Source organism: Spermophilus citellus (genome assembly GCF_964194105.1).
Source record: "Spermophilus citellus genome assembly, chromosome: 6".
In the NCBI taxonomy this organism is placed as follows: Eukaryota; Metazoa; Chordata; class Mammalia; order Rodentia; family Sciuridae; genus Spermophilus; species Spermophilus citellus.
In genome coordinates, this window is record NC_138187.1 from 11,063,247 (window position 1) to 11,078,586 (window position 15,340).

The 15,340-nt window shown below is 38.3% G+C and overlaps 1 protein-coding gene across 4 annotated transcripts in view; it reads right to left on the minus strand.

The window, feature by feature from the left end:
• The window catches only part of PARN (poly(A)-specific ribonuclease), a 151,103-nt gene that overhangs the window by 130,975 nt on the left and 4,788 nt on the right, over positions 1-15,340 (minus strand). For all 4 annotated transcript variants that reach the window (XM_081297947.1, XM_081297946.1, XM_081297949.1 and 1 more), the window contains 9 exons: positions 15,079-15,158; positions 14,527-14,594; positions 14,359-14,440; positions 7,499-7,559; positions 3,876-4,041; positions 3,096-3,161; positions 2,323-2,361; positions 1,197-1,239; positions 114-194 (listed from right to left, as the gene is read on the minus strand). In XM_081297947.1, the coding sequence (XP_081154073.1) occupies positions 114-194; positions 1,197-1,239; positions 2,323-2,361; positions 3,096-3,161; positions 3,876-4,041; positions 7,499-7,559; positions 14,359-14,440; positions 14,527-14,594; positions 15,079-15,158 (686 nt within the window). The remainder of the gene's footprint in view (positions 1-113; positions 195-1,196; positions 1,240-2,322; positions 2,362-3,095; positions 3,162-3,875; positions 4,042-7,498; positions 7,560-14,358; positions 14,441-14,526; positions 14,595-15,078; positions 15,159-15,340) is intronic.

Consider the following 15,340-nt stretch of genomic DNA (forward strand, 5'->3'; position numbering starts at 1 on the left):
ACTCACAATTCTTCTGTGGTAGAAAACTGTTCATTAAATTTTGCTATACACAAAAGGGAATAGTCGGTATGTACATTGCTACTTCCCACCCAAAGGAAACACAGTCCTATTACCTGTTCTTTAGCATGTTTTTGCTGTTCTCTTTTTTTCCGCTCTTCTTCATCTACTTTGCTGATAACTATATATCGCTCCTTCTAAAAGACAAAGCAGATATATAATTTTCTGGATGTAACTTGACCCAAAAAGTCCGAACTCTGCTACCATTAGAAGTTACCATTTTTATTACTGCACCAACTTTCCTGGGCCAAAAAGAACAAAAAGTGCCTCAACATGCCACCAAAAATTGAAATAATGCACTAAAAAACAAAAATTTCCTATCTTTCCATGACATTTTACCATGGTTAAAAAAGATAGACATCAGTTTAAAATATCAACAGACTACAAGAACAAGACATTTTCCATAATGAACACTAAAAAGTTACATGGCCTTTGAATATGAATTCCTAAACAATTAGTTTTAAAGAGAGTTATTCATTATATTTTATGAACATGAGGAAACAACCTGGATTTTCTGGTTATAAGTCAGAAAACTAGTTCCTTCCTTCTCATACACTGCATTTTGTGTCCATTAATCATACCACCAAATCTTCCATGTCAGAGTTTGAGGTTTATCTTCTAACAAAGACTGTCTTTAACGTATGTAATCCATAATTTGATATTTGACTTAAAACAACAAGCAAATTCAAAAATCCTAAAATTTTTCAAAAAAACAAAACAAAAAAAAAAACCTACCACTAGCACCCATCACAGGTCTATCAGTGCTATGCTTATGACTCAGGTTCTAAAATTTAATTTTACCTGCCAACATAACACAAAGTCGTTCTGTTCACATATACCACAGCTTTCTGCCACAGTAAGAACATGAAATAACATTTATATATCATCAAGTTTACAAGGCATGTTCACATACATTTATCCACTGGATCACCACAAACATCCCGAGATAGGTATAGGTATCCTCACTGTCATGCTCAACCGAATGTACAAATGAGGAAAATGAGGCTCAGAAAGGCACAACAACTTGCCCGGGTTGCCTGCTCAGAAGTGGGTGGAGCCCAAGCATAACTCCTGACTTTCAACACACCTAAGAATCACCAAGTATGTCTGATGTTAGCCCTGAATAATCCTGGGGTTACCTTTTCAGTTTCTAAAGTCTCAACATGAATGCCTTTGGGATACCTAAAAGAACAAAAAAAAAAAAGGAAAACAGGATATCAGTAGATGAATCAATGACAGCTGAAACCCAAAGTATTTTAAAAGCCACTACATTGCTTAAAGTAAATAAAACAAGTTTTGTTAAGATGGAATAATTATCCTTACAATGAAGACTTTATAATAAATCTATCCATAACATCTCAGCTGCATAATATTTCCCTGTCCCTGCTCTTAAACATTGGCAAAGGAAGGTATCAATTTCAAATTAATTTGGGGGAACATGTATTTTTTAAATTTCTTGCATCTTAATACAGTCAACCACCACACAGTCAAATCTTGCTTCCAAATATAATTATGCGTATTTCCTAACTGAAAATGTGAAGGTCTCTTTAGATTGCACAGCAACAAAGGGAAGGTTTGAGATGGCCCGCTCTGTCGTAGTTTGGCATAGCAGTTTGCGTCAGCCAAGGAGAGGGATCTAGAACACACAATGAGTAAGATGCAACCATAACTTGACAGGAAATTGCTCCCGTTTTGTTCAAAGTATATTCCCAGTATAATCTCAGTGGCAGAGTCTAACATAAGATCAAGGACTCCAAAATCAAATGCAAATGCTCATCTGTCTAGTACCATTGCTCAGTTTTTAGTACCATTGCTCAGTTTTTGAGTTAGAGAAACCAAGGGAAACATCCTCAGAAAAACACATGCACAAAATGTTAGCTGTGATTTCAGATTTATAGACCTCTAAAGCCCACTCAAAATGTAACCCCAAGTCAGAAAACCCTGCTTTAGAAAAAGGACTCATCTGAGTATTTCCTAGGTTTAAGAATCAAATCTTTATCACATACCTTCAAAACAAAAATATATTGTAGATATATCTCCAAAGCTTAATGGATAAAACCAAAAGAAAAAGGTCTTAAAGCATCCAGAGTGATAACACAGAAAATTAACTAAGTGGGTTTTCACTTCAGAAAGAATGGGGAACTCTGCATGGTTAAAACATCAGAAACTGCAGAATTAAAAAATGAAATAAGAGTAACAGGATTATATTTAGTTTTTAAATTCAGGGTCCTTCACAAAGCTCTCATATACAATACAAACACTTACTTCCAGCTCAAAGTCTGATAAATTAGTTTTCTCTGAAACCTATAAAAAGAAAAAAAAAAAACAATATTGGCTGAGGTCCACCAAAAGTAAACCCTAACTGAGCAGGCATTGATTGGGAAAGATTTAATTCTGAAAAGAGTCTTCATCAGAACAGACAAGTGATCTACAAACAAACAAAGGCAAGAGCTTTGAGGTGGGAAGATTCCTCCTCACTTGTCTTAATTGACATTTTATTTAATATTATTATGCTACTTTTAGCAAAGAGGTAAAGTTCTTATCTAATCAAAATATTACTTCCTGCAGCTCCATAAGAAGAATTTAAAGTAACCAGCTACATTAAAACACTTTGGTAAAGCTTGTCTTAAAGTAAAAGGGAAAGAAGATGTTTAAGCTACTGTCTTTGAAATGCACACGTTTCCCACCGCAGAGAGAAGTTAGAAGGACAGAAGCAGCCTGAGAGAATTCTCTGCTGCAGCCTTCAAGTGGTAAGCACTCCTCCAGGCCAAAGCCATCACGCCACTTGTGAGCATAGTTAAAGTCAACCTGCACAACAGTTTTCTCCCCTCCAAGGTCAGGACAAAGCCCTCATTCAGTGTCTCCACAGACAACTGTCCCACTATGTAAATGCTAAAACTTGTACTTAAATCTTGGAAACATACCTACAATAAGAAGGGTATTTATAAAGAAGTTTTAAGAAGACCAAATGCACCAAGTGTCAGAAATCATCTACTTTTCCATAAAAAGAACATGTGAAACTATGAAGGACAACTAACCCAGTACACGGCTCTAAATCCAAGTTCTTGTTTTCTTCACTTTGTAATAAATCTTCTATTTTCTCTCTGAGGAATTAGAATAAGACCATGACCATCAGAACCTTGAAGAAATGAACTTATCAACCAAAAGAATAATCACACTCAAAAGCAGTCTAAACATAAGAACATATATTTCTTATGCATATAGTTCTTATATTTGTACATGCAGAACAGAGTAATTTTATCAAATTATGTAATGACTTTTTAGTTCAAAAAGTAAAGAAAATGTTTTATTTTGGCATATGTTTTGGGCAGATTTATTGTCACTGATGAATTAGTGACAACTTCTCAACAATTCATCAATATCAGTGATTTAATTTTTGACTTTTCTAGTAAAGCAGTTATACTGTTATCTAAACTAAGCAAGACCAGATTCTTCTCCAGTGGCACAACTGTTTGTCAGAAACCTCACTGCCACAGGAAAACCCCAAATGTGCTGCAGCCTGGATGGGCCTGATCCACTCCTTTGCCTTCAGGGAAACTGGACATGGCCTGTCAGGCCTTGATCCATATAGGTCTGCTCACTTGCTGAGGTGTCTTGCCAAGTGACATGGAGCCAGTGTTAAGTATGATACACAGGACACTATTTGCAATTTTCTCCTGTTGCACAAATTCAGATATGCAACAATTAGATCATGCCACTCACAACACTGCATACACCCCACATGTGTACTCTGTGTACAACAAAAGTGTGACACAGATGGCCTTGGTGCACACATGGTTTCCAGTTTGGGAACTTACACCACTTGGTCAATAAACTTCTTCTGATCCTCAGGGATCGTCACAGGACATTTTGAGGCATTAGGAGATACATATGCCAGAGATCCGGCACCATTGGCCTGAGAGCGTTTTTCATCATACTGCTCTCTCAACTGTCTTTCTTCTTCCTGATTTAAATATGGAATTCCTAAACATAATTTTTAAAAGAATGCATTAGCAGAAGTAATTGTTTCACATAAAATTTTTTAACAAACTAAAAGAGCTTATACTACTCAGGAAAGACATATTTAACTACACCTAAGAAAATCAACAGTAAACACAAGTGATTTTGAAATGTTTGTTCATTCTTTTATTCATTCTTTTTATTTTTTTATTTTATTTATTTATTTATTTGTTTGTTTATTTTGTGGTGCTGGGGATTGAACCCAGGGCAGCCTACCAACGGAGCTATATCCCCAGCCCCTTCATTCTTAACAAATATTTATCTGGCACTCATGCTATGTCAAGCATTGTAACAGGCACTGAGGAACTAACAAGCAGATAGATCCATCCTGCTCTGTAGTAAGGGAACTATTTCTTACCAGATTATCAAAAAAGGCCACTGAGAGGGAAAACTCAAAGGATGAGAATGAGTCAGATATGCAAAGAGCCAGGGGAAGAGTATTTCAGGCAGAGGAAATGAGCCTAAATGTCCAGAGGATGAAAATGGTTTGAATTTTTCTAGAAACTCAAAGAAAGTGAGTATGGCCAGGACACGGTGAGCAAAAGGGGATGGAGATGGGATAGAGCAAGATTATATAGGTCCTTATAGAGCTTGGTAAGAAATTTTTATTCTAAGAAGAAAGAGACATCAACAGAAAATGTAAGCAAAATAAAGACATTGTCTGCTTCATGTTTAAAAGATCATGTGAATTACTATGAGTGTGGAATCAGGGAAAGTGGTTAGGAGCAACTGTCCAGGCAAGAAATGACAGCTCAGAGCTGAGATCAGCAAACTTCATCTTAAAGGGACACACATTACATATTTCAGGCTTGTAAGCCTTAGGAGGGCATCTCTGTCGCATACTCAATCCTGCCATTGCAGCACAGAAGCAGCCAACACAACATGCACATCTGAGAGCACACTATGTTCCACTAAGATGTTATTTAAAGGTCATCTGTGACCTGGCTTAGACCATGGAGACAGCATTGTAGATGGAGACAGTGCTTTTTTGAGATGGTAAAAAAAAGAACCACAGGTGAAGGGTAAAGTGAAAGGCAAAACTGAGACTGACACCTAGCTATCTGGTGAAGCAATTGGAAAGAAGCAGGGGAAAGTAGAGTTTTGGAGCCCAAGAAGTAGAAATCAAAAGCTATCTTCTGGGCATAAAAAAATCATCTGAGGTGGGCTGGGATTGTGGCTCAGTAGTAGAGCACTTGCCTAGCATGTGTGAGGCACTGGGTTCGATTCTCAGCATCACATACCAATAAATAAATAAAATTTTTAAAAAATCATCTGAGGGTATATAATTAAGAGTTGCAGATATAAAAGCCTATAGCTCAAGAAAAAGGTGTTGTGACATAAATTTAGTTAACAACAGGATATAAGTAGTACTGCTAGGTACAGTAGCCCACACCTATAATCCCAGCTACCTAGAGATAAGGCAGGAGGATCACAAGTGCAAGGCCAGAAAGACCCTGTCTCAAAATAAAAATAAAAAGGGCTGGGGGTGCAGCTCACTGATAGAGCACTTGCCTAGCATGTGCTAGGGCCTGGGTTAAACTCCCAGTATGGGGAGGAAGTAAAAAAGATATGGGATGCTAACAAACTTTGTAGAAAGAATGATGGAGGGCTGGGGATGTGGTTCAAGCCGTAGCACGCTCGCCTGACACGCGTGCGGCCCGGGTTCGATCCTCAGCACCACATACAAACAAAGATGTTGTGTCCACCGAAAACTAAAAAAAAATAAATATTAAAAAAAAAAAAATATATATATATATATATATAAAATAAATATTAAAAAAATTCTCTTAAAAAAAAGAATGATGGAATTAGAAAAATACCATTTACCAAAAATAATAATTGTTTGAAGCAAGAATCACTGATGGATGGTAAAACTAACTGGCAAGAAAGGTGATCCAAGCTAACCTCACCAAGAGTGAGACCAATTGTCATCAGGAGCCACCTGATAACAGGGCACTGAGAACACATACGATGTACTCCTACCAAAAATGAATTAATGCATTTGGATAGATATAAGAAAACTCAGACAAGTCCAAATAGATGGACATTCTACAAAATAAGTAACCACCAATATTAAAAATTCTAAAGGTATTCTACAAAATAAATAACCACCAATATTAAAAATTCTAAAGGTATGACAAGACAAAACCAAACTGAGAGGTGGTTCTGGATTTTAAGAGTGGAGAGAACCCACCAGGTACTGTAGCACGTGCCTTAATCCCAGTGACTCAGGAGGCTGAAGTGAAAGGATCCCAAGTTCAAGGCCAGCCTGGGCAATTTAGCAAGACCCTGTCTCGAAACAAAATAAAATAAAAAGGGCTGGGGATGTAACTCATTGGTAGAGAGCCCTGGGTTCAACTCCCAGTACTGGAAAAAATTTTTAAAAAGACTAGAAAGTTGGGGTGTGACTCAGTGGGAGAGCTCTAGCCAGGCATGTGCCAGGCTCTGGATCTGATCCCCACCGCCACACACACCTATGAACGTAAAATGCATCAGTTTTAAAAGCAAAGCCATGAGGCCATGGAGCCTACAAACAACTAGGGAAAGTATTATTCAGAAGCCGGTGAGCAAGAAAAAGCTAATACCAAGAGTGAGGGCTGGGGATGTGGCTCAAGCGGCAGCGCGCTCGCCTCGAATGCGTGCGGCCCGGGTTCGATTCTCAGCACCACATACCAACAAAGATGTTGTGTCCGCCGAGAACTAAAAAATAAATATTAAGAAAAAAAATTCTCTCTCTCTCTTTCTCTCTCTCCCTCTCACTCTCTCTTTAAAAAAAATAAAAAAAAAAAAAAATAATACCAAGAGTGAGGAGCCAAGAGTGAGCAGGAACCAAGCCGAAGAACGAAGGGTGCTAAGGCCCGGAGGACAGTGCTAGGGGCAAGAGAGAGCAATCAACAGGGTCAAATTCTACCAAATTCTACCTTTTTGATTTTTATTTTGAGACAGGGTCTCATTAAATGGCTAAGACTGGCCTCAAACTTGCCATCCTCCTGCCTCAGCCTCCCAAGTCACTGAAATTACAGATGGGCAACACTATAGCCAGCAATACAGCTGCTTTTTCAAGTACTATACCACTTGTCACACAGCAAGAAAATAAGGACACATTCCCCACAGGTGGTCAGTTAGGCCACTAAGTCACACAGTGGTGGAATAAATGACTCTCAATAAAATCAAAGCTTGAGAGGTCTCACTAGAACTCCACAAAGTAGCATCTATTCTCCTGCTCAGATCACGGTTAACTAGGTTTAAAAATAAAATCATAACAAGAAAGTTGAAAAAATTTCTAACATTATATATGGTGAACTGGACTCTTGAAATTTTTGTTGCACACAGAAAGTACAAAATGGTAATTCCCAAGCAAATCCAGATTCACTTTCCCTGGATTTGCTTTATAAACTCTAAAGATAAGTCACAATCTTACCATTCCGAAAAACTTTATTAAAATCAAATCCTTGGCTTGCCAGAAAGTCAATGCTGGAGCTCTGAAACATAAAAACACACATTTTGGTGATGTTAGGAGTACGTATGCAACGAGAGCAGAGCAACAGCTCAGCAGACAGGCAGGAAAGGAAGTGGCATGTTAAAGGTCAAATGACAGTGGATTTCTCATCCACAGCAGCCAAGTGATCCATTCATTTACTTCAAATATTTGGGTTCTTCTTGATAACTTATAAAATAAACACTCTTTTATTTATAGATTTTTTTTTAAATACACTGAATGAACAGATATTCTCCCAGTGGGCAGAAAGCTCCTGACCTCTTGACTGCTGCACTGACTAGAAGACTATAAATAGAAATAAAATGCATTTATACAACCTTACCCTAGATAGAAGTCTAAGGAAGCTCATATGTGCAGGTTACAAAACAGCAATCCCCACTCCAAATCAGATATTGAAAACGTCAAATCTTAACTGGATGTCTTAAAGTTCAAGATCAAAAACAGACAAGTTCCTGGCAAAAAGCCTTATCAAGCGAACACTTTTTTTTTTTTTTTTTTGGTACCAGGTATTGAACTCGGGGCACTCAACCACCAAGCCACATCCCCAGCCCTATTTTCTATTTGATTCAGAGACAGGGTCTCACTGAGTTGCTTAGCACCTCACTTTTTTGCTGAGGCTGGCTTTGAACTCTCAATCCTCCTGTCTCAGCCTCCCAAGCCACTGGGATTATAGATGCTCACCACCACACCCAGCTAAGAAAACACATTTTAAATCTAAGATCGAGGGCTGGGGATGTGGCTCAAGTGGTAGCGCGCTCACCTAGCGTATGTGAGGCACTGGGTTCGATTCTCAGCACCACATAAATGTGAAATAAAGATACTGTGTCGGGCTGGGGATGTGGCTCAGGCGGTGGCACGCTCGCCTGGCATGCGTGCGGCCCGGGTTCGATCCTCAGCACCACGTGCAGGCAGGGATGTTGTGTCCGCCGAGAGCTGAAGAATGGATATTGCAAAATTCTCTCTCTCTCTCTTTAAAAAAAAAAAAAAAAAAAAGATACTGTGTCTACCTAAAACTAAAGAAATAAATATTTTTAAAAAAAGAAACGGCTTTCTCAAAAAAAAAATCTAAGATCGAGTGGAAATATGCGAGTAAATTTAAATTAAAAAATTAATAATACTACAGATGGTACACAAATGCAGCAAAATCATTAATTTCTTACTCAAATTGACTGAATAGAAGAAAACAACATTGTAGTGACTCAATTTTTATTCTCCTGTGAAGTCAGAACATTGGCAGGCTGCAAACCTGAATCATTTTAATCTAGTCCCTCGTAGAATTACCTTTACTGAACCAGACTTGGCTATTACAGCCTCTGTCTAGATGGATTGAAGGGCATTGTACCAAACAGCCCCCTGAGCTCATCACAGTACTCACTTTAGAGAAGTGGCAAGGTTTTCAACATTAATCATTTCTTTATGATTCAAGGGTAGATTTGCTGGGAAAAGCTTTAATTCTCCAAGTCCTGAACTGTTTTGCTCCTATGGACCACCGAAATGAAGTGTGTCCTTCCTTCTTTTCTCAGCCATTAGGAAACACAACAGTCTCTCTTGTCACAGAATCTACGTTCTAATTATTTCCTAGTAATCCATTTTTTTCTTCCAATTTTTCATTTACTTTTTAGAAAATCTTATGTTAAAACATAAATACCAAATGTAGGGCTGGGGATGTGGCTCAAGCGGTAGCGCGCTCGCCTGGCATGCGTGCGGCCCGGGTTCAATCCTCAGCACCACATACCAACAAAGATGTTGTGTCCGCTGAAAACTAAAAAATAAATATTAAAAATTCTCTCTCTCTCTTTCTCTCTCTCTCTCTCTCCCCCCCCCACTCTCTCTTTATTAAAAAAATAAATAAATAAATAAATAAAAATAAATACCAAATGTATCTTTCATACATCAACACGAATCCTTTTAAAAACATGGCAGGATCTAAAGGGACAATCTTATCACAGAGGAACACACACAACACATGGGCTCACATGCAATCATTTTCTATCCACTGAGGGTACAACAATGACATTCTCCCCACCCCCACTTATTTTTTACTCTGAATGAACCAAGACATGAAGTCTTTGCCTTGGCCCACTAACCTCCTTTCTGTTTGCCATGCCTGAGTATTCTCATAATTCTGTCCACCTAAAAATGCCTTCAAGAAAGAGGTACCAAATGATGACTATGGAAAGGCATTTCCATCCTGACAGTACTAGACTCCAAACTGTCCTGCTTTCCTTTAGTTCCTTAAATCCAGAGTTGAAAATTCGCCTATTTCTTTTTCTAAGCTATTTATTTTCCAATCAAAACAACACATTTTGGAGCCAAGCGCAAAGGCACATGCCTATAATCACAGCAGCTAGAGAACCTGAAGCAGGAGGATCTCAAGTTTGAGGCCATCCTGGGCAACTCAGCAAAACCCTGAGCAATTTAACAGGACCCTGTCGCAAAACAAAAACTAAAGTAAAAAAAAAAAAAAAAACCCACACACAATTGCAAAATCATATAGATGTACTTAATACCAATGAAACAGACACTTGAAAATAGTTAGAATGGACTTTCTAGCTGTCACATTTTGAGCTGCTTTCCTCCTCTGCCATACCCTTCCACCAGGAGGTCCTGCCTCACCTTGGGCCCAGAGCCATAGAATCAGCTATCTATGGTCTAAGACCTCTGAAATCAATCTTACCAGCTTCTATGAACAAGCTAAAGTAAGAAGAATTTATCCAAGACCACATTTGTCTAATTGTCATGGTAGCCCCTTAAGTTTCTGAAATTTCCTGTAACTGCCCAGTGGTACAAAATTTGGCCCCTAAACACACTGCATTCAAGTCCTAATCAGTTTCTGGCTCTCATCTCTCCTCATTTAGATCCATTCTCTACAGTAGCATACCAAAATTACCTTCCAAAAAAATCAAATCTTATCAAGTCAGTTTTAGGTTTCAAATTACTCTTGCTTTAATTTCCCCCTAAAAGATGAGTCATATGCTGTGCCAGTTAAGATTCTTAATTATAAACTCTTACGCCTGTCTTCCAGTCTGCTCATCTGCCACCTTCTGTAACATACCTCTGTCTCCGGCTCTTGAAACATCTTACTATTTCAACACACGGTGCCTTTCACACTTCTGTGTTTTTGCTTCTTTTTTGTTTCCAATGTGGCCTCCCTGCCATTTCACCAATATGTTGACTAGCTCAGGCCTCAGACTAGGTCCATCTTTGAGCCAATCACTGTGTCACATGGGTGGGAGTCCTCTCATCAATGGTCAATTAGTTCTCCACCCTGCCACTAGCATCACCTCTCACTCCAGAGATCCTGATTCAGTAGATATAGTAGTATCTGGACAGAAGAGTTTGGTTTGTTGGGGTGGGGTTTGCGGGGGGGTAGAAAGAAGCAATATCTTTTATTTTTTAATGTGGTGTTGAGAATCGAACCCAGTGCCTCACACATATGAGGCAAGCACTCAACCACTGAACTACAACCCCAGCCCTGTGGGTTTTAAAGTTCCCAGGTGTGGCAGACATAGTAGCACACACCTGTAATCCCAGAGACTCAGGAAGCTGAAGCAGGAAGATCACAAGTTCAGTGCCAACCTCAGCAACATAGCAAGACCCTAAGCAACTCAGCAGGACCCTGTCTCAAAATAAAAAACAAACAAAAAACGGGCTGGGGATGTGACTTAGTAGTTAAATACTCCTGGGTTCACCCCTTGTAACAACAACAACAAAAAAGTTCCCAAGTGATTATAGTGTGTGGCCAGGTTTGTGAAACACTGAATTCCACCAATTCAATTTCAAGTAGCTGCCACTCATAGTGGGAGGGGTGCATGGTTAGAGAAGCAATCAGGATGCCCTACCCCATCCTTTGCTGAGAGGACAAATGTCTCTTAAGGAGAACTACCCTGAATGCATTAATGTTTTACAATGAAATTGTACTTTACCAATCACATCCCTTACATGAGTTGGAAAAAACAACAATGACAAAAAAGAGAATATGGTAAATTTTGTCACGTATATTTTACAACTTTTTCTAAAAAAACTATTTGTGACTTACCATCCCCTATCTTAGATTTATATTAAATGTACCTTTTTCAAGATTTAAGAGGTGAGTGTAGCTATTTAGTGGACAATTTGAGGCATCTATCAAAATTTTAAATGCAAATGTCCTATGACTTCACAACTCTTAGGAAATCTATTCTATCGAAAAATTCCTACATATACAAAAAATACACTACACACATATGCTGAATATGGTATTATTTATAAACAATAGATATCCTCTAAATTCTGATAAAGGAAATGATTAAATTACACATATCCACACCATAAAACATAAAGATATTCTGTTGAAGGGAAATGCAAGTTATATAAAATGCCAATATTAGTATTTTATTATATTGAGGGTGTGTGTATAGACATGGGTATACGTATATATGTGCATAAAAGCTAGAAAACAAGGAGTAAAATGGAAAGGAAGAGATGTTGAAAAAAGGACTTAGAAAAGGACATACTCTATATACAGTGGTTTTATTGCAATTTTTCACAACCATGCACGTATTATCTTGCACAAATTCAACTACGTATGTTCGGCCAGAAAAAAAGGAAGAGAAGAAAATGGAGGAGGAGACAGAAGCCACATAAATGCCATGCCATTCCATCTGCCACTCCACTCCACATTTGAACTCCCCTGGGTGTGTGCGGCTGTGGGGTCCCCTTCTTTCACATTCTGCCAGACTCATGAGCATGTCACTGTATGTGTACAGATACTTATTTTTCAGAGAATACAGTAAGTTGTTTTACCCTCAAATCCTCTATGCTTTAAGGGTGTGAAGAGCTCTTTGAGTGATTCTGACATAATCTTTATCTGCTCACCAATTCCAGAGCCTAACTCCCGGTAACATACAACTCTGCTGTAATCACAGATTTTTACACAAAATAAAAATCACTATGTACAATTATAATGCACCAATTTTTTAAATGTGGGGGAAAAAAGAAAAGAAAAACCACTTTAAATCAGGGACAAATGGAAATCCAAAAACACATTTATCTTACCGATAGAATTCACAAGTTTATGCAAGACTCAAGACAGGCATAGCTACTGGAGGACAATTGGAGGCATCTATCACAATGTCTAAAACTTTCCTGAGATTGTTCCTTTGCTCTTGCAGACTAGAGAAATCCAGCACTTCTAACTCCTTTGTCCATTTTCAACATCAACCTCTGGACTATCTTCAAGAATATTATCTTTCTTTTTAAGGAGTAGCTAGAAACAAGAACTGTTAAGCACACCAGATGTTGCCGCCCCGTGGCTTGTGCAGAGGGTGGAGCTCCACTGTTCTGTGTCCAAAACATTTCCCAGAATAACTGTACTTGTGTTGCTCTGTTAGTATAAAGCACCATCCCTAAGGTGTCTCACTACCACCCTCTGCTTTTATTTGATTGGCCCCTGGCCAAAGCCGTGGGACTCACAGAATTTTAAGTAATTTTCTACTGTGGTAATGATAGAAAACTATATCCACACACCTTTCCAAACGGAGCCTATTTTCTCTCAGTAAACATCTACACTGTTTAATTAAATATTCTATACCGAGCAGATTAATAAACAGCTGTTAACTGACTGCAGGAAAAAGGAAATATGGTTTACTTCACAATTTTAGGAAACTGGCTACAAGATCTAAGTTACCTTAACTCTTTCTCTTTTGCCCCCAGCAATCAACTCTTGATTTCATTAGTTTATTTCAGGAAGAAGATGCTCAGAAGCCTACCCTCCAGACCTTCACAGTTACTTTACCACTCCATGCCAATGAAGGGGAAGATGGCAAGACTCAAATGAACTAATGTTGTTATGGGAAGAGAATTCAAGAGGCAAGATAAAAAAGAAGAATCGCATTTCTCTCAACTACACACTCCCCTTATCCATGACAACAGATAATCAAGAAGGCAGAAGGGGGCGACTGTTATTCACAAAGTGTCTTCCAGGTTAGCTACCCTGATCCTCAAGGGACTACTCCAAGGTGGAGCCTCCTTACATCCTTACCTTGACTCATAAAAATAAGTCCTCTCCTCCTCAAGAGGAAACAGTAGTCTTTTTCTACCTTCTTTTTCCTAACTGGTGAGCTTGGGAAGAGAGCCTGAGCACAAGTAGCTTAGTCTCCTCTGGGCTTCTGGTTTTAAATAGGCCATACACATATTGATCTTCCAGAAAATAAAGCTCTAACTTCTAAAAAGATACAGAGAGAGAGGGCTGGGGATGTGGCTCAAGCGGTAGCCCGCTCGCCTGGCATGCGTGCGGCCCAGATTCGATCCTCAGCACCACATATAAACAAAAATGTTGTGTCCGCCGAAAACTAAAAAATAAATATTAAAATTCTCTCTCTCTCTCTCTCTCTCTCTTTAAAAAAATAAAAATAAATAAAAATTAAAAGATACAGAGAGTGAGATAGGGAAAAGCAAGTAAGACCTCATATGTACTTTCAATTCAAGGAGAAAACAGTAAAAAATCCCAAATGGAGTCACAGTACAAAGCTATGATCTCAAATTCAGCTTTATTAATAACAAAGTTCACATTCTGATTTTCATCTGCCTGTCTTTGCATCTTATTCCTTAATTCATTCTGAAGCACAGAGGGGAAATAATGGTGCTGTTAATTTACAAACCTAAAACTGAGGGTCAGCGAGGGGAAATATTCTGTGAAAGACCAAAGTTAACAGAATCAAATTTTAAATAGAATTCTGATTCCACTTTTCCACAATGCCATATAAGCAAATCATAAAAGGAAAAACTCTTAAGCTACTAACCTGACAAACAAATTTTACATCTGGTGAGGATCTACTGAAGGGTTTTGGGAAAACATAGAAGTTAAATGACTTCGTCACATACCTGGGGGAAAAAAAAAACAAAACGAGGCTTAGGGGGTGACCTTATGCCACACAAAAGAATTCCCACTACTTGTTAAAACAACCTACTTTGAGTCTGTGTAGTCATACTTAAAAGTGCAAAGGCCAAACTGAAACAGCAAAAAGTCCATGGAATGCTGGAAAAGGGAAATAAAACATCTGTCACATTACGGCTACATATTTGACGTGAGCAATAATACTCTCAAAAGCCTGGCTTTCTGAATCAAACAATTAGACTTTGGCAAAATACTTCCAATTAGAACAGATTATACAAACTATGTATCAGAAGCATTTTAAGTTTATATACACTTAATTTTTCCCCAATTAAGCACTTATCATCCGTCATCCAGAGTAACATTAGGCCTATTTTCAGATTATTAGAATAACCACATCATAATTCCTATAAATCAAATTGGCAAATACTAATCCTTCCCCAAAATGTTTTCCAGCAAACAATTATTTTTGCTGTTGCTTTAAACATCCTTAAAATATCAATATGTGACTGGAGCTGAGAAAAAGTGCTACATTTAGAAAACTTTGATATGCAGATTTAATGACTATAATTCAACAGATGGAGGATCCACACAGGAAAGAGATAGATTCTCCAGCCTATCTACTTGCCTTTTTAAGCTTCTGATACCTCTCTTCTGGAGTATCAAAACCATTTGTTAATGCGGTGACTGAAGGTCCATCGCTGATTCCTAGATTTTAAGAAATAAGTTTTTATTTTAATAAATGCTAGTATAAAAGTATCAGTGAAGGGGCTGGGGTTGTGGCTCAGTGGTAGAGCACTCGCCTAGCATGTGTGAGGAGGTGGGTTTGATCCTCAGCACCACATAAAGACAAATAAATAAAATAAAGGTATTGCTCTTTAAAAAAATAA